Source organism: Lissotriton helveticus, chromosome 3_1, assembly GCF_964261635.1.
Source record: "Lissotriton helveticus chromosome 3_1, aLisHel1.1, whole genome shotgun sequence".
Classification (NCBI taxonomy): Eukaryota; Metazoa; Chordata; class Amphibia; order Caudata; family Salamandridae; genus Lissotriton; species Lissotriton helveticus.
Window position 1 is genome coordinate 1,311,592,669 of NC_136061.1, and position 27,014 is coordinate 1,311,619,682.

The window sequence follows — 27,014 nt, forward strand, 5'->3', positions numbered from 1 at the left end:
GGGGTTAAATAACTCCAAAAAATGTTTACAAAAAATATATATCAATATTTTTATAGAATAAATGATTTGATACTAGCTCTTTGAATACCACTATTCATTTGGTGTCTACATCATCACTTTGGTTTTTCTGTTGTCCATACTAGCCACTGTTGCCCGCCTCGCCTTAGGCAAACCTTTTTCAACTATGCAGAGTAGTCTGGGATCACAGATCCGGTGGGAACCAGAGTCCTTTGTGTTAGTTTAATGTGGACAGAGCCGCTGCTCTCTGGAATTCTTGCCTTTCTCAAATGCAGGCAGTCCTCCCAGGGGTTGTGGAGGTCACTGGCTGAAGGATAGGTGTTGTTTCTTCGCAGGATCTTCGAGGGCTGCAACCAGGCCAGTAGGGCTAAGGCCAAGTCAATAGGCGTCGTCAGTCGTCTTCTTCGTTCTTTTTCCTCTTAGGTCAGCAGGAACTAGTTAGTAGGTCTGAGGGAGCAACCTATGTACTAAATGTAGGGGTGTTTTAGGAGAGTAGCAGGTAGGGTGAGTGGACACCTTATCTGGGATGCCTACGCCCTCAATTATGGCACCCTCCTGTGGGAGAGGGATAGTCCTAACCCTGATTGGAGGTCACCCCATTTCCCACCCAAAGTAGAAGGGTAAAAAAAACATTTCGAGTTCCCTGTGGAGTTCCCTATTACAGAGGGAACACCAATCTGTATACATCAATGTAAGAATGCAATATAAAGCTGCCAAATACTCACACTACGGACTGAAATAACTGCAAGGGAGCAAAAATCAACTAGATTTTCTAAGATTGTGCGAGTACCATCTACTAGCATTTGGTAAAAGCTCCTTTAGATTCGTCTGAAAGTCACTAGGAGCAAGGATGCATGTGGCCACCACAAAACCAATAAACTACTTAAGCAGTACCACAACACCAGGCTAGATGCCAGCATCAAAACCACGAGCATGGCACAAAAAATCAAAAGGATGCCCAATGGTGATCTGTAGGCCCTATTCAAGGATGTTTCTTTTTGCAAGCTTCAACTTTTAAAATGACCAGTATTTAAGTGAACAAACACACAAGACCAACTTGAACCTTCAACAGTTCAATCTGTTGAGACTACTCAAGAGTCCAAGTCCTCTCCCTCTTCACAATACATCGAGAGGGACACTAATCAAGTTCTCAAGAGTCACAACACACCACACCAGCTCTGACACTGGGATTCTTGTCAAGATACAGCCTTTTCCAGAAATACAGTGAAAGAGATTTATATCTATATCTATTGTGTATGCTATTTTGAGATGCATATGTTTTATGAAACATTGCATTCCGGAATAAATAGGTTGATAGTGAAAACCAGAGAACCATCGATTGCCCCCAAAAGTATTGAGAGCCTGAGGTGTTTTTGAGGTGGCGTGTGAGAAGGAGGGGAGCTAGGAGGACTGAACTCAAACTGAATTGCACCGTAACAAAAGGAGAGCAAACTTTGCATTCAGTGGTATTCCTATACCTGCATGCACGAAGTGGTTCCACTGGGAGAGAAAGGGGTATCACTTCAAATACTGGAACATCTCTTTCCTTTGGATGGAACACTGAGACATGTGAGCTATGGGATCCGTCAAAATCCAGGTGTCAGATGCTGCAAAAGCACAGTTTTGTTGTGCGCTATAGGTGGCCACAGGAGAATCATACTATATTGTCCTTCATTTCCTACTCACTTTATCATTTGTGAGTGAAAGAGATAAGTGACTAGGGGTGTTGAACATTTTGAAGACATTTAATATTATTCACCCAAGAAGGTGCTACTTCTGGTGAGAGTTTGAGTGGGGGTAAAAAGAATGAAAACATTTCCAGTGTAGAAATAATTATGGTATAGGCCTTCACTATTAGGAACATGGACACAATACAGACATTATCAACAGGCACCTAGCTACTGGTGTTATAAGAATTTATGTCTCCTGGCAAATGGTCAGAAACATTCTAAGTATTATAAGAAAAGCGGGAAATGCATGCTTCCATTACACTACCTGAGCTTATAAACTAATATAAAACTGGAGATTCATCTGGAAAAGCTTAACCTCTTCTGGACCAGGAAACCCTCCAGCTCTTCTGCAAGTTAAGAGGCATTATTGGCCAGGACACTTTAAAGAAGTCTGGGCTTAATAGGGTCCACTTGCAGGCCAGTGTCTCAAAACCTGAAAATCGTGGGGAAAAATTAAATCTTGCATTAAGAGGAAATTGCTCCTACTTGTTGTAAGATGGTGACTTCACTTATACAGCCTAGAACTCTGATACAGGGGCGCCAACACAGACCCATATGAAGGTTTAAGACAACTACGCTCCACCTGAACCAAGGAAACTGGCAGGACACAGTGTGGCCCTGAGGAACATCCCAGGTTCATCCTATCTGTATTCAATGGGCATACAGTCTGCCTTGAAAAGGCACGCTGTAGATTGTGGAAGAACGATCTATTGTTGAGAAGAAAAGTATGAGAAGGGACATCAGAATGGACAAATGCTGGCCAAAGGACAATACATTCCTCATGCTTAGCGGGCATTGTTCCCCAATGACAGACCCAACTGAAGTGAACTGAAAAAAAGGGACTGCATGCCCATTGAGTAGTACAGCAATAATTCTATTGCAGGATCCCGACCTTCTGATACGCTTTCATGCCCAGTCTACCAGTGTCAACAGTGCATAAATTAGCAAATCTTTTTGAGAATAGATGCACTCCCATCATTTATGCTCAACCAAACAGAGGATAACCAGACAACTTCAGCATTCAACCAACGCTGCCAACTTGAAGCAGCAGAGGCAGCCTTCAACCATCATGCAGCTCCCAACATCCCTCTGGCATCTCAAGTCTATTTCCATTCTCACTAGCACGGATATCTTCAGGAGCATCTGCTCTACCTGGAAAATAGTAAGCTCATTTTGCCCATTCAATGCTCATCACCTTCAGGGATACCACGTAGGGGTCCAACACTTCAAATTCTCCTGCAGCAGCCAGACACGAGCCTTCAGGAGGTCAAGCCTGGTGCCAGAGTCCACCCGTGCCCAAGTACAACCAGATGAACTGGTCCGTGTCGGCACCTGTCCAGCAGAAGTGACAAACTCACCTGACCCAACCGACAATATTTTATCCACATAGTAATCGTCAAACCTGTACCAACTTTATTTTAGAATCAAGACAGCAGCACAAATGCCGGTCTTGTTATTTGGCTCATCTGACAAAGTAAGCACTGAAAGCAGGATGTGGATGTGGAAATAATGAACCACAACATAGTGTATCACAAATTTCATGCAACCTTTATTCAAAGTTGCAGCCATAGTAACTGTGGTTTCTAATATTTTCAAGTATTGCTCAGGAGGATCATATCAGAAAAGGAAAATGCAACTTACCAGTATGCATCAGTTCTTGGCATGTAGGGCTGCAGAACCACACACTATTGCATTAGATCACCATCTGGTGGTGGGCCCAGATGATTACACTTTGTTGTTGTCTTGGAAGAGTTTTTGTCTGTTGGATGACTCCTCCCTTAGATCATAGTGCGCATGTTTTCGCCATTGGGCAAATGATGGAGTTGTACGAGTACAGATAGAGATGACCATGTGTTGTGTATCTAAATAAGGTAATACTGGAATAGATACAGGTAGCCGGGTGGGCGTGTGTGGTTCTGCAGCCCTACATGCTAAGAACAGATGCATACTGGTAAGTAGCATTTTCCGTTCGAGGCAAATGGGCTGCAGACCACACACTATTGCATAGATTGCAGAGCAGTTTCTCCCTTAGCGGCGACCACCAGCATCTGTTGCAGTAGTTTGAAATAATGTTTCAAGTACAGCCTGGCCCACACTTGCTTGTTGTTTTGCCTGCACATCTACACAGCAGTGTCTTGTAAATATGTGCGGAGTAGACCATGTAGCTGCTTTACATATGTCATCTAATGGTATATTTCCTAGGAATGCCATAGATGCCCCTATTTTACGGGTAGAATGCGCCCTAGGGGGAATGGATAGAGTGTGTTTTGCTTTTTGGTAACAAATTTGAATGCACTTAACAATCCATCTTGCAATGCCTGATTATGAAATAGGATTTTCCTTATGTGGAGGAGAAAAGGACACAAACAGTTGTTTTGTTTTACGAAAAGGTTTCGTCCTATCAATGTAGTAGAGAAGCGCTCTTTTTACATCTATTGTATGTAGAGCTCTTTCTGCAACTGTTTGCGGTTGGGGAAAAAATACTGGCAACTCAATAGATTGGTTGAGGTGGAAAGGTGAAATGACCTTTGGCAGAAACTTTGGATTTGTTTTAAGAACCAATTTATTGTGATTAAGTTGTATAAATGGTTCTTGAATTGTTAATGCTTGAATCTCACTTACTCTTCTAAGTGAGGTAACAGCTACTAAAAAAACAACTTTCCATGTAAGGAACAATGGTTCGAAAGGAGGACCCATAAGTCTTGTTAGAACAACGTTTAAATTCCACACTAGAGAGTCCTTCCATAAACGCTTTGATTGCAGGTGCTCTAAACAATGACAAATGTTGTCTGTTTTGAAGATATGCTGCTATAGCAGCAAAGTGTAACCTGATTGAGGAGTACGCTAAGTTAGACCTTTGCAGATGTAACAGGTAGCATATGATGTTTTGTATGGAAACATCTAAGGGGTTGATGATGTTATTTGTGCAATATACAACAAACCTTTTCCACTTTGATGCATAACATGCTCTAGTGGTAGGGCGCCTTGCTTCTTTTATGACATTCATGCAATCAGGTGGTAAATTTAGATATCCAAATTCTAAGACCTCAGGAGCCAAATCGCTAGGTTGAGCTGCATTGGGTCTGGATGCATAATCTCTCCATGGTTCTGTGTCAGTAGATGTGGGGAGAGTTTTAGTTTGTGATGTGGTACCACTGACAGCTCTAGTAGCGTGGTGTACCAGGGTTGTCTTGCCCATGTTGGTGCCATGAGAATCAATGTGAGAGTGGTACGCAAGCTACAGCAACATTCTAATTGAATTAGTGGGAGAGGTGGGAAAGCGTACACAAATTTGTTTGACCAGTTCGTCCATACCACATTGCCTTTGGATAATGGGTATGGGTATCTGGCGGTGAAGCTTGGGCATTTGGAGTTGTGGTTTGTGACAAACAGATCTATCTCTGGTTGACCCCACTTTTGAAAAAATGGCTGAAGAACTTGATGATGAAGTTCCCATTCATGTATCTGTTGTCTCTGACGACTTAACAGATCTGCAACTTGATTGTGAACTCCTGGTAGATGTTCTGCTAATAGAAAAATGTTCTGAGGAATGGCCCACCCCCATATGCTCTGCGCCAGCCGGGAGAGCTGTAGGGAGTGTGTTCCTCCTTGTTTTTGAATGTAGTACATTGCTGTCATATTGTCCGTCCAGACTACTACAGCTTTGTTTGATAGGTAATGCTGAAACAATTTTAGGGCTAGAAAAAGCGCTAGTAACTCCAGATGATTTATGTGGAGTAGTTTTTGTTGCAGTGTCCATGTACCCTTTACTGTGTGTCTTTGTAAATGTGCTCCCCATCCTGTGAGAGATGAGTCTGTGGTTAGTATCATTTGTGGAACAGGTTCTATAAACGGCCGGCCCTTGGAAAGGTTTTTGGTGTTCCACCATTGCTGAGAGCCATATGTCCGGTCGTCTACCACCACCAGATCTGTTATTTGTTGCTGAGCCCGATTCCACTGACTTGCCAAGCACTCTTGTATGGGGCGCATTTGTAGTCTTGCATATGGTACTACGAAAATGCAAGATGCCATCATTCCTATGAGTTGCATGAACACTCTAGCTGGTAGTGAGTGTTGTGGCTGGAATCTTTGATAAGATCCTGCATACTTTGTATTCTTGTTGGGTTGGGGTATGCTATTGCCTTGGAGGTATCTATTGTAGCACCTAGATACTGCTGAGACAGGGACGGTTGGAGATGTGAGTTCTTTTGATTTACTGTGAATCCAGTTTGTGTAGCAAACATATCGTTTGATGCGTGTGCTGTACACATTGGTTGTAAGACTTGGATTTTATTAACCAGTCATGAATGTTGTCCCTTCTTAAATGTGCTGCTACTACTGCAAGACATTTTGTGAACACTCGAGGTGCTGTAGTTACTCCGAAAGGGAGTACCTTGAATTGGTAGTGTTGACCTTCTCGAATGAACCGTAGGTACTTTCTGTGCGATTGATGGATGGGAATGTGGAAGTAGGCGTCCTTGAGATCTAATGTGGCAAGGAAGTTGCCCTTCTTTAGCAACAGTAGAAACTGTTGTAGTGTGACCATATGAGAGTGGCCTGATTGTATGTACAGGTTTAGGGGCCTTAGATCTAAAATAGGTCTGAGGGACCCATCCATTTTGGGTATGAGAAAGTATAGAGAATAAACTCCTGTGTTTTGATGTTGTTTTGGGACTGGTTCTATTGCATTTTTTATGCAGTAGAGATGCCACCTCTTGTCTTAACAGTATGAGGTGTTCTTGTGACATGGGACGCTGCCTGGGGGGTATTGTTGGGGAAGTGGAAGTGAGCTCCAGGCAAAAACCTGACTGAATTATTTGTCTTACCCACCTGTCTGTGGTGATGGAGTTCCAGACAGGTAGGAACTGTTGTAACCTCCCCCCGACAGGAGTGGAATGGTCTGAGGAATGGAAGGGAAGTCACTGTTTGGGAGTGGAGGCGTTGCGATTGTCGTTTCCTCTACCTCTGCCCTTATTGTTGTTTCCTCTATACCCTCCTCTATAATATCCTTTACTGGGCGAGGTTTGGTTGGGCGCTTTGTAAGAAGGAGGTATTGTCGGTTTGGAAACTCTTAGAGGCAGCCCTATATGAGGAGCGACGAAAGGAAGGTCTATGGGCTTGTGTTTGTAAAGCTCCCATGGATTTTGCCGTGTCTATCTTTTTTCATCTTTTCTAGTGCACTATCGACTGATGGACCGAAAAGATGTTGTTGGTCAAATGGTTGGTTCAAGATACTGGCTTGTACTTCTGGTTTGAACCCAGAAATGCATAGCCATGCATGTCTACGCAACAATACCCCTGTATTTATTGTTCTAGAGGCTGTGTCTGCTGTGTCTAGTGCACAGCGTATGGAGGTATTTGTAATAACCTTGCCTTCCTGTATTAGGTCAGAAGCCCTGGTTTTATATTGTTCTGGCAAGTGTTGCATGAGTGACTAACTCATCATATTGAGTTCTATCATATCTTGCTAACAAAGCTTGAGTGTTAGCAATTCTCCAGACATTAGCTGCTTGTGAAATGGTGCATTTTCCCGAAGCATCTAAAAGCTTAGACTCTTTGTCAGGTGATGGAGCATCCCCTGTTGTCTGCAAGTTAGCTCTTTTTCTCGCATTTGACACTACTAGTGAGTCCAATGGCAACTGTCCTTTAATGTATGCTGGATCAGTTGGAGCCGCTTTGTACTTCTTTTCTAGTCTGGGGTTAATGACCCTGGCTTTAACTGGGTCTTTAAATATTTGGGGTGCATGTCTTACCACTCCACTAAGTATTGGAAGTGTGGTTGTGGTCTTATGTGACAACATTAGTGTGTCCATTAGGAAGTCTTCTTCCACTGTATCTGTGTGTAAGTCTACTCCATGGAAAGTGGCTGCTCTATGAATAAGCTGCGTAAACCCAATAGTGTCATCTGGGGGAGATGGTCTACACGGGAATACATCGTCTTGTGGCAGATCTGGTGCATTATAATCTTCCCATGGGTCACCTGATGGCCCAGGAATATCATCTGAGTCATTAATGTTGTCTATGTGATGTTCACGGTCTACCTCTTGTGAGTAGCTATCACCATCTTCCTCATCTTATGGTATAAGACTATGTGTACTAGATGGTGAATGTACAGGAGAAATATCTATTGGTATTTCGACTTCTGGTGAAGGAATCCTTATGGGTGAAGTTTGAGCATGCTTTTTTAGAGGAACTGGCAGTGGTTTAGGATAGTCCATTTTCCTCTTTTCAGGCACTGAAGTGATATGTCGAGTCTTTGGATGAATATGAAAAGTCTTTTGCTTTGGGTCTGGTTTGAAAAGCTCTTCTACTGGAAAATCCTTTTTCGGCGCAGATATTGATTTGGGGCCGAAATGCTTAGCTTTAACAGTGTCTATTGTCTTTGAAGCAGGTTTTGGTTTCAGTTCCGAAGACTTTTTCCTAGGATCCATGCTCTTTGGATCCAGAGTTTTTGTTCCCGAAGTACGTTTGGACTCCTCTACCTTCGGAGCCGAAGTAGCTTTCGGTACCGGAACTGTCTTCGGGTCCACTTTTTTCAGAACCGAGGTGGTTTTCGGTTCGGTAGCTTTGGGAACCTCTTTCAGTGCGAACTTGCTTTCGGCTCGACCGCTTTCGGTACCGAGGGATGCTTGGGTGCCGGTGTTAATTTTGGCTCAAGGACCTTCTGCTTTTTGGGACCGCCAGACTGACTCGAGCCCGAGTCGACTGGAGTCTTTTTTATATTCTTTGCTGCTGAGCCAGAAGGCGGGGCGTCGGAAGGTTTTGTTCGGTGTGCACCTGGACCCGAAGGTGGAGGTGGAACCGAAGCCTGTCCCGTTATGGTGGGGGTGAACAGGGTCGACGTCTGTACTCACAACCTGTTGACCAGCTGGAAGATCGTCATCTTCGGATTGATCCTCTACTCCAGAAGCTGAATTCTCTGCTTCGGAAGCGATGTTTTCGTGCTGCTGCTCTTCGGCGTCTACTTCAATCGGAGCCTCGTATATGATGAGGTCTGGTGTCGATGAAGATGACTGCGCCATTACTCTTCGAGCTCGACGGTCCCTGATGGTTCTCTTGGACCGGAACGAAGCACAGGCCTCACAGTCTCGACTCTCGTGCTCTGGAGATCAGCACAGATTGCAAACCTCATGAAGATCGGTGTGAGGAAATTTGTGTCCACACCGAGGGCACTTCTTGAGGGGTGTTCTTTCCATGAGCCAAAGGCCCAATGGCGCAGTTGGGCCAGACGGCCCCGACGAACGCTGGAATCGAGAAGTATAGTCTTTCTTCGCTGCTGGTAAACATAATCACTGTCGAAGACTATGCCGATGGTATTAGATTGTATTTATGAATTTGAAAAGAGATTGGTAACAGGACCTAACGATTAACACATCCGAGCCCGATGGCGAAAAAAACCAATCTGAAGATGGAGTCGATGCCCATGCGCACTACGATCTAAGGGAGGAGTCATCCAACAGACAACGACTCTTCCAAGACAACAACAAAGTGTAATCATCTGGGCCCACCACCAGATGGTGATCTAATGTAATAGTGTGTGGTCTGCAGCCCATATGCCTCGAACAAGATGTTCCACAAAAGGCAACTGAATAAATTTCACCATGACAAATGGCAATGTTGATGATCATCATTTAAATCCAGCCTAGGCCTGCAGCAATACACTACATTCTGGACAGAACAAAAAAACTGTTTACCAACTTCAAAAAGCACAAGATTCTGCTTCATGTAAGAGCTATAGACTCTGGGAAAAACAGAACATGTTTAAGGCTAGCATACTGCCCACTGTTTATCTGTTAACCCATTATTCAGTGTAAATTTTTATAACTTCTCTTAAAATTCAAAGGGGTGATGTCCCAAAAACACTCCAAAGTAACAGGTAATTTACTACTCCGAGGAACTTCCAATGTGAGTGATCTAAAACTGGGGTGTCTCAGTGCGCTTCACTGGACAGCCCCCCACCCTCCAGACGAAAACTAGCAAGTTTGTAAACTTAAATAAATATTAAAACTCTCCTCTTATTACAATTGATACAATCTAGACACATTATGGTTGTAAATCATGCTACACAAATGTACTTCTCTATCTGGTCAAGAGTAAGGCAGCACATGTCAACTTTTTAGGAAATAAAGAAAAAGCAGACACAAAGTATAACACAGATCCTAAAAACAGGCCAATACTGCAAACACAAATTTGGAACTGACAAATTACCAAAAGCAAAAAAAACTGTGATGAATGATTTACAGAATAAACCAACCTACACGGTTTCAATAAAGTGATCAGCACCATAAGAAGTGAGCCCAATTGGTAGCTTCATGTTCTTTCAAGAGCCTACAGAATACAGGAAATTGTAATTTCATTGACAGGAATCTGCTATTTGGAAAATATGAATTGCAGCAAAACATATAGGATTCAAATTGTAACTTAGCGAAAACACTTTTGCTTTTAACATCTAAAAATTGTAAATGAAAGATAATGACTCAAAATCTTAAGAGTCTGCAGCAGTTTATTGAGTTAGTTATCAAGCCATGCAAAAACAGCATGTCCTTAAATGATCAAATAATTAAGTCCCAGGCCCTCTTTCACACTCACCTCCTTCTTTTAGTGCTCCCCATCCAGTCACCCATAAGGTCTTCCCCACTGCAAATTCGTGTGTGACATCTGGCAAGCAGATGGGCTGGATGACATTGTTATATGCAACAGGACTTGCCAGCTCCAGCACAGCAATGTCATTGTCATAGGTATAATCGTTGAATTGTCTGTTAGCAATAATGCGTTTGATCTTCCTCATTACACTGGTACCTCGTTGGGCCTGTTCATGCAACCCCAGGTAAGCAGTCCACAGAGCAGGATCAGAGTATCTATTGGAAGAATTCATACAGTAGAAATCAATCATTATTGCTTCCAGTGTTTTACCTTATTGAGCAATCAATTAGTTCAATGCACCACACAGTTACCTCCTAAACTGAAACTTCACCATGTTCTCCTGTGACTTCTGTCCCATGACTCTAGTAATAATTTGATGCACCCTCTAGATCATCACATTATTTCCTCAGTCCGTTGTTACCCACTTCATATGGTCAACTAGTTTGGCAATAGAAGTTTTCTAATTATGTTTTTGCAAGGGTTAATTTGTTGTGATGTTGATTGAAACATTTGGAGCGAAACCTATGCCACTGCATTGCTACCATTTACTAATAGCTCAGAAAAAGTGCTTTAACCATGTTCAGGTGGGCTACCATCACTGCCATTGCATCCTGCCACATCAATGAATTCCCTTTAAACATCTTACTACCAACTGGAATGTGCTCTTGTCAATTAAATGAATGGATACCAGGACAGTAGCCCTGATCAATACAGAGCCTGAACCAGTGACCAACACATTGCATGATCCCCAACTATATAGAGCCACCAAACTACTGTAATAGGCTTGTTGCATATAGGTAGGCACATGCGTCTTATCTTTAGATGCCTACATCTGTTTGACAACAGCACTTGCACAAAAAGAGAGTTTGCATTAAAAAAGACAGAACTAAATGTGTGGATAAAACATGTAAATGTAAATTTGTAAAGCACATTAAACCAGAGGCATTAAAGTGTTGTAACCAGCAAGATCATACAGGGGTGACCAACAAAGGCAATTATGGCTGTGAGAAAAGCCAAGTCTTCCCATTCCTGTGAAATGCAGAGTATGAAGTAATGCTAGCAATGTGTACTGGGTGAGTGTTCCATCACCCAGCAGCTGTCCTCGAAAATGTGCGCTCGCCTCATCTGGCCATCCTAAAGCGGGAAGTCACTTCCCTCTGACCAGCAGATCTCAATTGTCTGCTGGGAAGATACCAGAAGCAGTTCTTAAATAATAAGAACCCTGCTGGTTAAGGGCCCTAAAAACGGATGTATGACGTTACAACGCATGCTTTTACCACGCATGCTGTTACAACGTGGTTTTTACAACGCATACCATTACAACGCATAGCGCTTTGGGGTGCTGGATAGTGAATAGTTTAATTTACTATTCCAACTCCAGTCCCCGTGGACATAAGGGAAGGTGTTGGATAGTAAATTAAATCTATTCCCTACCCTAGAGCGCCCCCCAGCGCAATGCGTTGTAATGGTTTTCGTTGTAAAACCTGCGTTGTAATAGCACTGCGTGGTAAAATTGCATTGTAAAGGATGTTTCCCCTAAAAACCAGACAGTGCTTTGAACAACAGTCTCTTCCTCACTGGCATCCAGTGAAAAGCCCTCAGCCTCTCCCTCACCAATAGAGGTTTACAAATGCCCAAAACCAGCTCTACCGCCACATTCTGGATAACCTGAAGTATATCAAGGGAATACTAGTTGAAGTTCAAATACAGACCTTTCATGAAATTACACTCAGTGGTGACGTGACCTGTGCTAACAGCACATGCTACCTGTGCTAACAGCAAAGCTCAACCAGCCAAAAGATGCCACAAGAGAACAAATGTGCCTTTGCAGTAAAGCCCCTAAGGTCCGACTCGTCCAACTTCATTTTTAGAAGGCCCTAGCACATCTTTAGACGTTGGAGATGGCCATCTTTAGACAGTGGAGGTTGTCCCATATTTATCAATTTATGAAGAATCACTGTCATGTCTGACATTTGATGCAAATATCATCTCATCTTTACTAAGAACTGTAAAAGTATCAGGTCATTCGGCTAATGACACAGATGCAACACCAAATGCATCAGTCTGGGACAAGTGTCTACTCATCACCATGGTCAAAGTCAATAAGAACATGTACAGACATGTAGCCAAAATAGTGTAGTCTGAATTGACCTCTTCTTTCCTCATAAGTTCATAAACGAAATGTCTAGGACACACACCTTGAGGCACATATTATATGTGGACATGCTTAAACTTCTATAAAAAATTACAATCTCTGATGAGACTGCCGCTTGACTATTTGTCAGGAGAGAGCCTTCATCCAGATTACCACACAAGATTCTGCCAGAAGATGGTCTTACCTATTGCCAACACTTCGAAGATGCTACATCTCTCTCGTTGCTGATAAAGCAGAGTCTTGGAGGAAGACTGCTACCACAGTGCACATTTGCCCTACAAAGGGAACACTGCCTTCACAAACCACTGATAACAGCTCTCACTTCAACAAGGTATGCAATGTGTCACTTCTACCTAAGAAGCTCTAGACAAAGTTATTTTCGTACTCTCTTAGTGCAGATAAAAGTAGGTTTTAGGGTGCTGGGTTTTAAATGACATCTTACTATGTTAGAGATATTCATCTTAATCTGGTTATCATAACGTCTTTTTTTGCCGTTTTCATGAGATCCTGCGTAGTTGTTTTAGATGTATTGAGAAACTAATATGCCATGTTACAACACATTTATATCAGTATTGGTATTCTCGTTTTGTTAGATATGTTACAACACATGCCATTACCACACAGTCATTACAACAACCGCGTTGATACATCGCAGACCATTACAATGCAAGTCATGACAACTACTTGCTGTAGGGGGAGCGCTGGATGTTGGAATAGTATAATTTACTATTCCAACTCCAGTCTATGCAACAGTAGGGAAGGTGTTGGATTTTAAATCTAACACCTTCTGCCCCCTACAGCAAGTTGTTGTAAACAGCTTGCGTTGTAAAGGCAGGCGATGTAACAACGTTGTAATGACCGCGTTGTCATTGCATACGATGTGTAAACATCATTGTAAACTAGGTTTACCCTGAGAAACAGGTTATTCCTGTCGCAATAAATGTTTTGATTAAAAAGCATCTATTCTTGTTAGTACAGAGTATGAAAGAGACTGTACTGTGTGTGTGTGCGCGCGTGTTTGTGTGAGCGAGAGAGAGATACTATGAATAATGAAATGGGTATGTTTCTGTTGCCATGGCGACGCTGATACCTTTTATAAGGATTGTTAGGAACCCAAAAGCAACAATTCTATTTCAACAATGTATTTGGTGAGGTGCTGGGGGCTACAATAACCTGTCGGCCATATTCAGCACTGGTGCACTAAGTTCACTTGTGTCACTCATTGACGGCAAAGCAAACCTTGCATACCTCCACCAAAGTCCTAGTTTATGCAACATCATAATGGTCATGCCACATGAATTTTAACAGATATATAAGAAAAACAGACAAATGTGCAAAACTAATTCATAGATACCCACAGGACACACTAAGCCCTATTTAAAGTTTGGTGGTCACAGGACCTCCGCCAATCATTCTGAAAATCCTGTCATTCTTAGCTGTAGTGTACAGGTTCTCCCTCTGAACTTTGAATAAGGCAGACTCTGCATCATCTGCTTTAAGTCATATGTACTTCATCCACCCAACACTAAATAAGGGCTAAAGTCTTTTGTAAAAGTCCAGATGCGGGCAATATATACAAATGCATGTACTATCACTTCTAAAGTAGAAAGGAGATTGGAAAAAGCGAAATTAACCATAACAGTTATTCAAAACACTCCACAACCCTTGCAGCCATTTAATGAAAGCTAATCCACGAACAATGCAATCAGCTGGACAAGGAAAGCAAAAACAAGTGTTCCCTTTGTGAGAAAGTGGGTTGGTATATGCTGTCCACTAATTGAAGTGGGCACCTTTTACCAGTCCACACAACCCTTATAATGTATGAGGTCAAAGATAACCTTCATTGAACGCTATCCTAGTGGTAGCTATGGAGAGCAGTCTTCAGGCTTAATCTGGAATAAATGTAAAGCAGCTTGTGTTAGAGTATCACCTCCTAAATGACTAAATGAAAGGAGAACTATACAGTGTTGATATAAAAATATGTATTTATTAATATAACACTCTACTAGTCTCTACACGAGACTAGGGCACAAAGCACGCAATACTGAGTCAATAGAACATTCGTAAATAGCACAATACACAGCCTGCTCCAGGGGGAGACCGAACCATATACCAAAACAAGCATTTGCAATGCAATAGGTCTCGCATTTACGCGAGTTTACGCTTTTGGCAATGTAAATGACAATGCCTTTTATTTATGTTTTAAAAACAAAAACAAAAATAAAAGGCATTGTCATTTGCAATGTCAATAGCCCAAACTCGCGCAAAATGCAAGACCTATTGCATTGCAAATGCTTGTTTGGATAAAAGGGCCTGCCTTTCACCACAACAGAACCAAACCGCGTGTAAAGTGCCTGGCTCAATCCCCGCCTCTGCCCCCACGCAGAAGAAAACAGCAAATTAATTAAATAACCAAGTGCGGCCACTAAATTGAAAGCGAAAAAACAGCAGGTCTGGGAGCACACCGCTCACCTATCAAGCAAGGATCGCCCCTGGCATTCTGGGTAATGCAGTCTTTGGTAATTTACCTCGTAGACGTGTTGTCGAGTGTTTCGCCAAGGTTGGCGCAGATGACGCTGATCTCTAGACACCGGTGTTTCAGGTTCATTAACCTTCGTCAGTAGAGATTACAGACTAGTTTTAGGGGTTTGCTAATTAGGCTGCCGAAATCATCTCAGGTCTGGTACCACTCACTGGCGCGCAGGGCATCAAACACTCGACAACACGTCTACGAGGTAAATTACCAAAGACTGCATTACCCAGAATGCCAGGGGCGATCCTTGCTTGATAGGTGAGCGGTGTGCTCCCAGACCTGCTGTTTTTTCTAATGGACTCCCGTGAGTCATGGAGCTGACGAGCTCGTGGTTGATGCCCTGCGCGCCAGTGAGTGGTACCAGACCTGAGATGATTTCGGCAGCCTATTCAGCAAACCCCTAAAACTAGTCTGTAATCTCTACTGACGAAGGTTAATGAACCTGAAACACCGGTGTCTAGAGATCAGCGTCATCTGCGCCAACCTTGGCGAAACACTCGACAACACGTCTACGAGGTAAATTACCAAAGACTGCATTACCCAGAATGCCAGGGGCGATCCTTGCTTGATAGGTGAGCGGTGTGCTCCCAGACCTGCTGTTTTCACTAAATTGAAAGCGGACTGAGCAGCAAATAAAAAAAATAAACAAAATATTTAGATACAGGGACGATTTTGCAGCCATGCTGCAAAAACGGCCCTGTAACAAAAACGGCCCCCAGGGGCCCAAAATCGGCACCCACCCGTGCGGCGCACCGGGGGATTGCCTGGTGCCCGCTACTGCCAGTCCGGCCCTGGCTGTGGTCCATGATAAAGCAGACCGTGCACCATGACCAGTAAAAGGTCCAGTCCTTATGGGCCGTAACAAATGGAGACAAGGCAGTACCAAGGACGGACTAAAAATCCTATTTACCAATCTGAAGCCAGCATTTAAGAAGAACAACACAAAGCCAATGACAAATGTGTGCAGAGAGTGAACAAAGCTTCCACAGCATCCCCTACTACAGCATGCCTCGCAGAGCAAGCAGCACATGCGCGCTGCCCTTAGGCTCGACCTACAAATTGGGACCAAAGAAGTAAAATAGAAAAAAAATACTGCTCTACTTACTAAATCCCCCTTCTCAGACAGCTGTACCTTTTAACTGCCATAAGGAACAATAATAAGTGCATGGAATTAGTAAGAAACATTTAAATCAAATGTCTTGGTCCCGAGTTTGCATATTTCACACACTGAAAAAAACACAGGTTTAGGACATTGGACAGCATTACCTTTGAAAAATAATTTCTTCTCTCCCTTGAAAGTGTGATTCGCTTTGATGTCCCTCTTCCACCACTCTTGTGAAAATTGTGAGGTTTGGTGCTCCTTCCCAACCTTTCCACCAATCACTCAACCAACCAAGATTTACAAAGTGCAGCTAATCATCTGATAGGGTATCCAGTCGCTAATCACCCCGAAGGCTTTCAGTCACAGCTATTTTCGTACCTTTCAATTGTAAGTTAAGTTAATTGTGCGGATAAGCATGAGAAATGCATTTATAAAGTTTGATAAATAGCCAGAAAGTCACACCTGAGAGTGTATGAACGACATCTGAATGGAATTTTTTCAACCTCTTCTCTGATGCACCACTCTGAATGCCCACCCTCAAGGGACTAATAAAAGAAAACTTAAGAGACAATTCCTACTCGTAACCTTTTGCAAATACTGTGCAACTTGCAAGAGTAAGTTAATCGTACATAAAAGAGTCACTCCTACATTAACTTTGGACATCGGATCCTGTGCCTTTTATTACAGAAACCACTGATAATGACAAACAAGCATTGGAAATGCAATAGGTCTCGCATTAGAAAAGTTGGAGCTATTGGTCTTGTAAATGTTTTTTTTTATTTATGTGTTTTAGAAAATAGCTAAATTAATAGCTTTGTCATTTACAATGCCAATAGTTATAACTTTTGCAAATGTGACACCTATAGCATTTCTAATGCAACATGTTTTGTATTTACGTGACCATTTTGCTAACATTAGGATGAATGCCCAATTATCTCTAAAGTCCTGACTTTTATCAAACTGAGGTTGGCACACCAGTTACAGGCAGTATTTGAGCATTCCATGGACACCAGGATATCTATTGCTTAGCAAAATGAAAGCTACGGTTTTGTGAAAAAAACAGTGTTGAGAAATACTGATTTCTTTTGAGACAAATGTCGGCAAAACCAATTGGCCTGACTTTAATGTAAAAACATGTGATTGCGTTATAGGCATTTACAAATAATGTTAACTTATTGCGCGCACACACATTTTGTTAGGGCAGTAAAGAAAATCCCAGTTGCTTTGGAAGCGTTAGGATGGGAGAAGCAAACAAGGAATATTAATATACAAGGATTATAAACAGAAACGTGTTTGTCATCTGTGCACTTTTACTAATAGGGACTTGAACATTTAGGGGCCAGTTCACCAGATTTCTTTGAGTGTTAGAGGTAGTACTCATGTAGAAGTATTTCAGGGATTCGTGAAAATGGCTTCCTGAATTAGCTCCTATGAGTAGTGCGCATGAGCCAAGAGTGCCAGCCTGTGTAATTACCCATGGCCTGAAATCCGGTTCAAAGATAGAAATTGGCCTGAAATTCGGTTCAAAGATAGCAATAATACTGTAGAAGCAAATTTCGAATTATTTTTTCCTGACATCGTGAATCAGGCTGTGTGATCGGACAAGGGGTGTACTCAAAACACTGCTGGCAACAGCAGTTCACATAAGGAGAAGGAAGGGAGTGATGTTTTTCACAGGGAGAGAGCGCTATAAACAGAATGGCGTCACCGTTGCCATAGTGTGAACTCCGAAACACCAAGAAGAGTAGGGGGAAAGCGCTTCCCGAGAGCAAGTGATTCTGCTGTTCTTTTTAGGTATCAGCTGCAGCAAAAACCGGCCTGATTACACACATTAAACGTCACAACTAATCTTTGTATTGAGAGTTGTAAGAAGTCTACTAGAATCCGTGACAACGTAAAGCACCCGGGCTGTCTGTCTATGACGTGTGGTTTACAACCAGGACAATTCCTCTCAGCAACGTTTGAGAGCCTGGTTAAAGCGAGCTCCTGGCGAAGGCGCTCTTCCTGTTGTAAACAAAAGCCAAATACACAACAAGCAGAAAAAAAAAAAAAAAAAACGAGAAGCGGCCTGCCGGCCGTGAAAGTACGGCCGGCCGTGAATAATTAGGGGAGGAGCAGCCAGGAGAGAGCAGGAGCGGAGGCGCCAAGCTGGGGAACAGATGGCTGGCGATTTGATGCTGTGCACGTGCATTTTACAAGCGCATTGACCTAAAAGCGCACCGGCACAGCATCAAATCGCCAGCTAGGTAAACCTCTGTTTAAGCCCCTATAGTCTCGCTCCGCTCAATGCGCATGCGCATTGAGAGGCGAGACCTAAAAAAAATTAGTGAATAGCGCCTAGTGATGAAAGCGCCTCACTAGATACCACGGTGCAAAGAAGGCGACTTACAGCCCTTTGCTCTTGACACCAGCTATACAGGGGAAAGTCCCAGATTACCCCTGTGTAAGGTCTAGAAGGATTGCTCCAAGAGATCGCTCCGATTGCATGGCCACTGAAAAGTGGTGCAACCCTAAGCCAAGCTTGTTATTGAGGGGGGCCTCTGACTTGCAAGATGCCGAGGCACCATTAACGCATTCCAGACAGAAAGTAAGCAGGACGTGGGTGTTATTTACAGCGCTTTGAGATGACAGAAGGAGAGTGTGAAGCACTACAAAGGCATTAGCATAGCACAGAGAAGCTTCATTAAATACAGAGTAATATTGTGACGTAACACCAGGGTGCCAGGTATCTGCCCTCCGAGTTTCAGCCCCTCCTAGACACTGGTGAGCTCTGCAGAGGCGCCAGCGGAATGCCCGGAAGGTTCCGGCATTGTGTACATTTATTTGGGTGTAGAGTGCACGCATGTGAAAGCAAACATTGTGGCTGTCCGGTACGCAGTTGGAGGGCATGCAACTACAAAAGACTGGGGGCATGGGAAGAGTTTCGGGGCTCCCGGAGACCATGAATGAACGATTGATTGGCCGTCCAGAACCGCCGTTGTATCAAACAAACCTTTTTGTTGTCATTTGGAAGAGGACAGCATTTTGTAGCATGGACGCCTTCAGAGGCTGTTAGGACTCTGCACTCCACAACATAAGCCCCGCAGAGACTGTCGGAACAATGCGCCTGGCACCATAGGCTTTCCAGAAACGGTCATAGCATAACACAAGGCAGCATATGCCCGTCAGAGATTGTCAGAGCATACACATGGTACCATAGGGCCTTCAGAGACTGCCAGACCACAGCTATTCGCAGAATAGACCCTTAAGAGACTAACACAATGCAGCATAGGCCCTTCAAGGACTGTCGGAGCATAACACGAGGCTGCATATGCTCATCAGAGCATAACTTAAAGCAGCATTGGCCCTTCAGAGATGGGCAGAGCACAGCCCATCGCAGCATATGCAATTTGAGACATTCATAGCATAACACAGGGCAACACAAGTCCCTTCAGAGACTGTCAGGGAATAACACATGGCAGCATAAGTCCTTTCAGATACTGTCAGAGCATACCAGATGGTAGCATAGGCCCTTCAGAGACTGTCAGAGCACAACCCGACAGCATGGGTCCTTTAGAGAATGTCAAAACATAACACACAGCAGCATAGGTCTTTCAGAGCATAGCATATGGCAGCATAGCCCCTCCAGAGACTGTCAGGGAATAGCGAATGGCGACATACCCTGTCAGACCATAACCTAAGGCAACATAGGCCCATCGTAGACTGCCAGAGCAAAATACAATGAAGAAACGCCTATCAGAGACTATCAGGACATTACACAAGAAAGCATAAGCCCTTCACAGACGGGGAAGAGCATAAAACATGGCATCATAGGCCTTTCAGAGAATGTCCGAGCATAACACAAGGCAGCATAGTCCCATTAGGGATTGTCGGAGCATAACTCATGACAGCATAGGCCCTTTAGAACCTGTTAGACCACAGCTCTGCATTGCGTAGACCCTTCAGAGACATACAGAGCACAACCTGTGCCAGTATAAGCCTTTCATAGACTGCCAGAGCAAAGCTCTTCAAAGCATAGTCCCTTCAGCGGCTTTCAGGGCACAGCTCTTTATAGCATAGGCCCTTTAGAGGTTGTCATAGCAGAACTCTTTGTTGCACAGGGCCTTCAGAGACTGACAGAGTATACCACTTCTTAGCATATGCAGGGCCACTGGAATTTGCGATTGTGAGGCCAAAGCATTTTTCACAAGCCACATAATCCTTAATATTCTGCATAATCTGTATATTTTGACAACAAAGATTGCTTCTAGCTCAAATGGTTCAAAAGTTACAAAATACACAGCAATGTGTTACTGCGCAGCTGAAGACCCTTTGCTAAGGCTGACTGGTACAATTTCTGTCGCTTATTGCTATATTTGAGTGTTAGACCAGTACTAATGAGGTGCAATCAAGGCCCAGACTGTGGGTAAGTGTAAAACGTTCAAAATAATGAAGAAATACTATCGCAAAATGTACCGCATTATTCTGCATAATTTGACTTTCGGTGCTGCATAATTTACTCAACACCGCCGAATAATTTGGCCCTCCTCTGCACATAATGCCAGTATCCCTGAGTATAGGTCCTTCAGAGACTCCGAGCACAGGCAAAGCTCTGCGCAGCATACGTGCTTTTGGAGTATTATAACGCAACAGATGATCCAACATACTGAGGGGATACATTTCTATTTAAAAAAAATACTTTCCTCTGTGCACTCCTTTTGGTAAAGTATTTCTTTGAAAGTCCTTTTCAAGGCGGTAGTTGTTTTCTAGCAGTCATTTCGGTCCATCCAGTCCTTGGTAAACAAAGGCAGGTGTGGTTTGACAGGTCAGCAGCTCTTCCAGACAGGGGTCAGCCGTTCTTACGAGTTTTCTCTATAGACTTGAGCAATCTTTAAAACCCGGTAAAAGATGAACACAGCGTCCTTCGTGTCCAAGAAATGGAACAACTGACAAAGTGAGAACTCAGTTAACATATTTGTGACTCATGTAGTTTTTCAGAAGATTCTTTACTTTTATTATATACGCGAGGGATGTTTCCATGTTGGTGACATGATGTTTTGTTAAACAGGAGGAATTGAACCGTATAAATCACTCTAGTGAAAGACCGCAAATGATCGTGTTTATTTCCATTAAAATTGCAGCTCATTCTTCCGGGACTCCTGCCGGTGGCCTTAGGGCACCTGGGCAGCGCCCTTCCCTCCCCCTCCCCGCGTCGAAGGTACCAGTGCCTACCAATAACAGCGCTGCGCATCTGGACGGTGGGGCTGGCACCGAGACTGAGGCATCGGCGCTCTTCCCAGTATGGGACGGTGCCCCAGGCGGAGCCACCCTCCCACCGAGTGCTGAGCCGAAGAGAGTTCACTCCTGCTGACCCCCACAGTAAACACCTCCAAACCATGAAGAGAAGCAGCAGGACCCCACTTACCCTTGTGGCGGAGGCACGCTCGCATTTCAAGACATGGGGGTTCTCGCTACTGCCCGTAGCAGTCAGTGTGTCCGGCTTCAGCCTGCAGGAGAGGCTGTACTGCGTTCCCAGTTCTGAATGACTGTCCCACAGAGATCCCGGGGAAGGGCACTCTGTGCAAACTGAGTGCATCAGGCTTAAAGCGCTAATTAAAAACACCAAGCAGACCTGGGGGTTGTGCAACAAAAGAAAGCGGGACAAACTGCCTCTGAACAGCGCTAACGAAAGTGTATGGATGAAGCAAAGGAGACTGCACGAGCAGGATATTAAACAAGGCGAGGAGGGCGAAGATGGGGGCCACTGCCCCAACCACAACCGGAGCTTACATTTGTCGACAGTCTCTCACACGTCAGTCAGGGAGGGGTAAACAACCGATGGCACACTGCAGGCAATTAAGTGCCAGGAAGCGGAGGGAAACTGTAGTTAGGCGCTGCTGCTCGGAACTACAAGGAAGTTACCATAGGAGCAACAGCCAACAGAAAGCAAGAAAATAACAGCAATGCCGGATTTAAACCAATCACAAGGGGCAGGAGAAATTACACAAAGTTGAAGCCAACATACAGATTACTTTAAGTCTTGCTGAGACAGCGCATGCAGCGCATGCGCTTCCAAATGCTAGACCTAAAAATGTTAGAACAAGGACTTGACTAGACACAGTTCTTAGAGCATGTAGAATCGCTGGGACCCCAAGGAACCACCCAGAGGAGTGACAGAGGGAGCCCACGGAGGACGGGTGCAGTGAGGAAACACAGACGCGTGCTCCGTACAGCTCAATGGGAAAGACTCGGTTGGTAAATTACAAGTTATGGACACTTCTAAGAGGACTTCAAGCAAACCCTTTGGAACTTAGGAGGTTCTAAGGCCAACCCACCAGTAAGTACCGAGGTACCCGTGTTACCGATCCCAGAGGAGCCGGGTGCATTAGTGTCAAGTGGTGTCGGAAACCTTCGTCGTTTTCGATGGAGAGTAGCAAAGAAGTACTGCTGCCAGGAAGGCGAAGAGTGTCCGGTGGAATCCCAGCCTGGATTCAAGGTGAGAGGAACCTGAAAGCAGAGGGGAGAAAGCCTGGGTCACTTTTGGTGACCAGGGGCTCTGTAGTCAAATGCCCACCAATGACGTGCTTCAGGTGAAAAGAGGGGTTGCTTGACTCTGCAGACACGGGGACCAGGAAACGTCTAGGACAACCAGAATCCGGAGGTGAGCTATCTCACAAAGGATGCCGAGAGCTGAGGGGGTCGATGTCCGGCTGGAGTACCAACAAGCCTTGGCAAGTGCAACACACGCGGTCAGAGGAAACAGGTTATGGTGTGGAAAAGCAAGGTTCAGGGGACTCTCCAAGCAATGGGGAGTCAGGGCACATCTGAAGCAACTAGGTAAGCCCAAGAAAATAACAAGGTGACCCTCGCCAGGACCCACAGGCCAACAGACCAGGGATCGCGAGGAGACCTCAAGCAAGTCTGTAAAGCACCAGCCCACAGGACACAGACAGTGGAGGATGGAAATCTTCGGTGCAAATACTGCTCGGGTCAGGACTACACGGAGTCCAAAGCACAGGCTCAGGAATCGTCACTAAGCATATGCAGCTGCAAATGTACGCAGTGCACAGGGGTTCGAGTTGCACAGTCCCCACGAGGGATACTGGTCTCAGAATCACTGAGAGGGCAGATCGACCTCAGGGACCATCGGGAACCCACCTCCTGTGTTGCTGAAATCTTCGGAGTCCTCAGGAGCTCGGGAGAAGCAAATCAGTTAGATGCGTTTAGGTGCCTGCTTTTGCAGGGGAGTAACTCCTTTACTCCAAGAGAGATTCTTCAGTCGTCTAGTATCGTGCAGGCAGTCGAAGTACTTGGTTTCTTCTTAGGAGAATCTTGTCCAGGTGAAATCTAAAGTCCAGTGTTCAGGTAACCCACTTTATACCCATGGGAAGGGGTTGGAAAAATTCTGAGAATCCTCATAGGAGAGGAGCAGGACAGAGGGGTGGCTACACCTATGTGCTTTGTCCAGTTTCGCACCAGCGCAGGAGCCTATCGCTCCCAGAACTGGTTTGAGCTCGACTATGCACAGATGTGCCCCCAGTGCAGACTTTCTGGCACTCAGAGTGCACCCACCCAGCCCCAATACACTAAATCCTGTCTGGGAGGTGGTTACACCTCCCTGTGACAGGATGCCTATTGTCATGCCTTCCTCTGCGCGAGCTTGGCTCAGCAGCAGGAGGGCAGGCCCGTGTTTGTGGCTGGCAGCATCCATTTTGTGCTGCCCAGGTCGAGAAAGCTGGTACCGGGTAGACCAGTGACCCACATATGTCCCTTTATTTACAAAAGTTTTATATAGCGCTGGCTCCACCCAGGGGTATCAGAGCTCTTTACATTAAGTATTACAAAACAGTTGTTTTAGATGCAGCATACAGACATGGTGGAAAAAAGAGAACACTTTGAGTAATATAGATTGGGTAGAGTAAAAATGGGAAGAAGTGGCAAATTAGAAACAACATGAGAACGTTGTAATTATACCTTATAATAATGTATATAGGGGGTATGCTCAGTAGTCATAAGATAGTAGTGATAATATAGTAGGAGGGGTTGGGCGAGTGAAGGGGGTGGGGAACTGATAGGGGAAGGGAGGGAGGGAAGAGGTGGAGAGGGGTAAGGAGGGGACGTGTAGGTGCGGTTAAAGAAGGGGGGTGAGAGTGGGAAAGGGCAAGGGTTTCAAGATGGGGGAGAGTATAGCAAGTATGGTAACAGAAGTCTTTTTTGAAACTGACGTAGGAAGGGTTACATCGTAGATCTTTAGGGAGGGCATTCCAGATGATTCCAAGGTGTTTGACACCAAACACATTGGTCTATCAATTGTTGTTTTACATTTGTCACCCCAAGTGGGACGGGTATGCTCAGACATGAGTCCCGTGCTCTCCATGCCACTGGAATCAAGCTATCCTGGCTGATGAAGGCTGATAGCCAGAAACTGGTCCCAGGATGCTGGGTTCCAATCCAGGGAGTACCTGGCTTGGCAGTTCGGTCTGGACTGTTCCCATGAGGCACAGGGTCAAGACTGATTTGCATATGGCCATGTCTGAACTGGCGTGGTGTGGTGAGCAAAATAACAATTAATTAAACCCAGATCTGTGACTGGGGGTGAATGTTTTGTTATTGTGCAACATTCCGTCCATCAATTGTTGTTTTTGCATTTGACACCAAACACAACATGTTTCTAAGCAGTCGTTTTAAAGTTAGCATTTACAGCGAGGTTATAATGCACTTAAACATATATGTCTGGCTGCATCACAGACATCCCCAGAGAATGGACTCCGAAGGCTGCAGAGGGTGCACCCTCTCACGTAAAACCCAGCACCCTGCCTTCAAGATTGTTAAGGCCGGTCATAGGGGTGATTGATAGGTATTTAAGTGTAGTGATTTAAATAGATATAGCGAACCGATATCTTAAGTAAGTGGTACAAGCACCAGTTTACACAGTTTGCTGTAGCAGGCTGGTCGTGTCAATTTGGATGGCCTCTCAGGGGTGGCATACTACATGCTTCAGCCCATGGGAGGCCTCTGGGGTACCTATGCCCTGGGTACATTGTGTACCATATACTAGGGACTAATAAGGGTACCCCAGAATCCAACCTGGAGTGTACCTAAAGTACATGCATTGCAATTTAAGGGAGAAAGTAGATAGACTGGGGTCCTGGATAGCAGGATCCCAGTCAGACTAGGCCAAAAACAGTGTGACATCAGCGAAACGTGGGGGTAACCATAAGAAGCAGATACTACTTTCCTACACCCTTTAATTTGATTTAATGATGCATGCAAAACCTGTTACAGGCAACCCACAAGAGACATACATTTAAGCCAATGAATCATCCTAGATAAAGGTAATCAAAGGGGTAGGGAGTTGCACACTGATTCTGAAAGTATAAAACACGTCAACGGTTACCCAGCACCTGCATTTAAACTTACAAGCAAATTCTTTCTACAATGAATAAAATATGCTTTGTGGCTACATGTACCACATGTATTGGGGAGGACAGTGACCTTCTTGCCAGCACCAATCTAACCCCACCATTTATATACTAGATGCAGGTCTTAATCTGGAATCCCAAATTGATACCACAGTGAAATGTCCTTCGAATGGGATTAGAATCGAAATATTAATGTTTCCTTTGATTTTCACTCGCATATTATTGATGTTAACAGGTCAAAGTAATCTAGGAAAGGCCAATTACATTTTCTAAACCCATGATATATTGTGGAATCGGTAGTTTAAATGCAACTTACAATACCAAATGGCTCATGTTTAAAAAATCAGTTGGTGGAGCAACACTGGAAACAAGACACCCTAAAAGTCTGTACAATAAGTAGCTGAAGTTGTTTCTAAATGCTACCAAATGAACTGTTAATCCCATGACGAAAACAGGGAGTATTAATCTCAACTTTAAGAATGTTTAGACAAATGCATTGTCCATCAATTCTGATCAACATCAATCCCAAACAAAACAGAGCCCAGAATTCAATAGAATTTCATGACAATTAGAGACGCCCTATACAAATGTTGAAACAATAAATTATACTTCATAAAATAGATTATCCATTGGGAACATACTATTGTATGGCAAATTCCTCAGTCGCACACTAACCTTTGTCCTCCATTATCTTGAAAACAGTGTGCAGCGGACACCAGCCATTGGTCAGAGATCAATGAGGCACCACAGGTGTGGCCCTCCCCTACAGTGTGTAGACTGATCTGCCATGGCCACTCTCCCACATCTGCATTTGCACCACCCACAATGCGCGTCTTCCGGCTGAACGGCCGTGTCCCACATGCTATACGGAAGGAGTAGAAGATGGTAGGTATTAGACATAACCAAGAAAGTGAGTCTCTGGTAATCTTAGACTTATGAGCTTATAAACAAGAAAGGTTTAAACTTGTGGAGACTAATAAATCGCTCATTGTGCATGTATTGCTACAAGAGAACTGACTATGGTCATCACCCAATAACACTTACAGCAGCTCGCTTCATCTGAGCCATCAGTGCAGTCTTTTTCTCCATCGCACTCCGGGTTCTTCTTGTTGATGCACTGGTTGTTACTGCACTTGTAGGTGTAAGTCAAACAGGAGACTTGGACAACTATTGCAGAAAAGAAGGAAAACAATTAGTGTTAGAAAGAGCTAACAGTATAACTGGTCAACAAATTGTATAGTGCTCATTACGCTGATGAAGTGTACACCAAGCAAGAACTAAGGAAACAAACCCCAGTATTATTATATGGCCATGGTATTAAGGCAAACTCATGACAGCTTTGTTTAAATCTTTAAGGCCATTTCTCATGATAACATATCTGTAGTGAGTGCTCATTAAATCACTTAGACTTGAAGCTTGAAAGTAGATTTAT

The 27,014-nt window shown here is 44.1% G+C and overlaps 1 protein-coding gene across 3 annotated transcripts in view; it reads right to left on the minus strand.

Annotated features, from left to right (window-relative positions):
• ST14 (ST14 transmembrane serine protease matriptase) overlaps positions 1 to 27,014 on the minus strand; it is a 327,081-nt gene that overhangs the window by 37,545 nt on the left and 262,522 nt on the right. For all 3 annotated transcript variants that reach the window (XM_078681947.1, XM_078681948.1, XM_078681949.1), the window contains exons 15-17: positions 26,627 to 26,749; positions 26,258 to 26,444; positions 10,338 to 10,606 (exon numbers count right to left, since the gene is read on the minus strand). In XM_078681947.1, the coding sequence (XP_078538073.1) occupies positions 10,338 to 10,606; positions 26,258 to 26,444; positions 26,627 to 26,749 (579 nt within the window). The remainder of the gene's footprint in view (positions 1 to 10,337; positions 10,607 to 26,257; positions 26,445 to 26,626; positions 26,750 to 27,014) is intronic.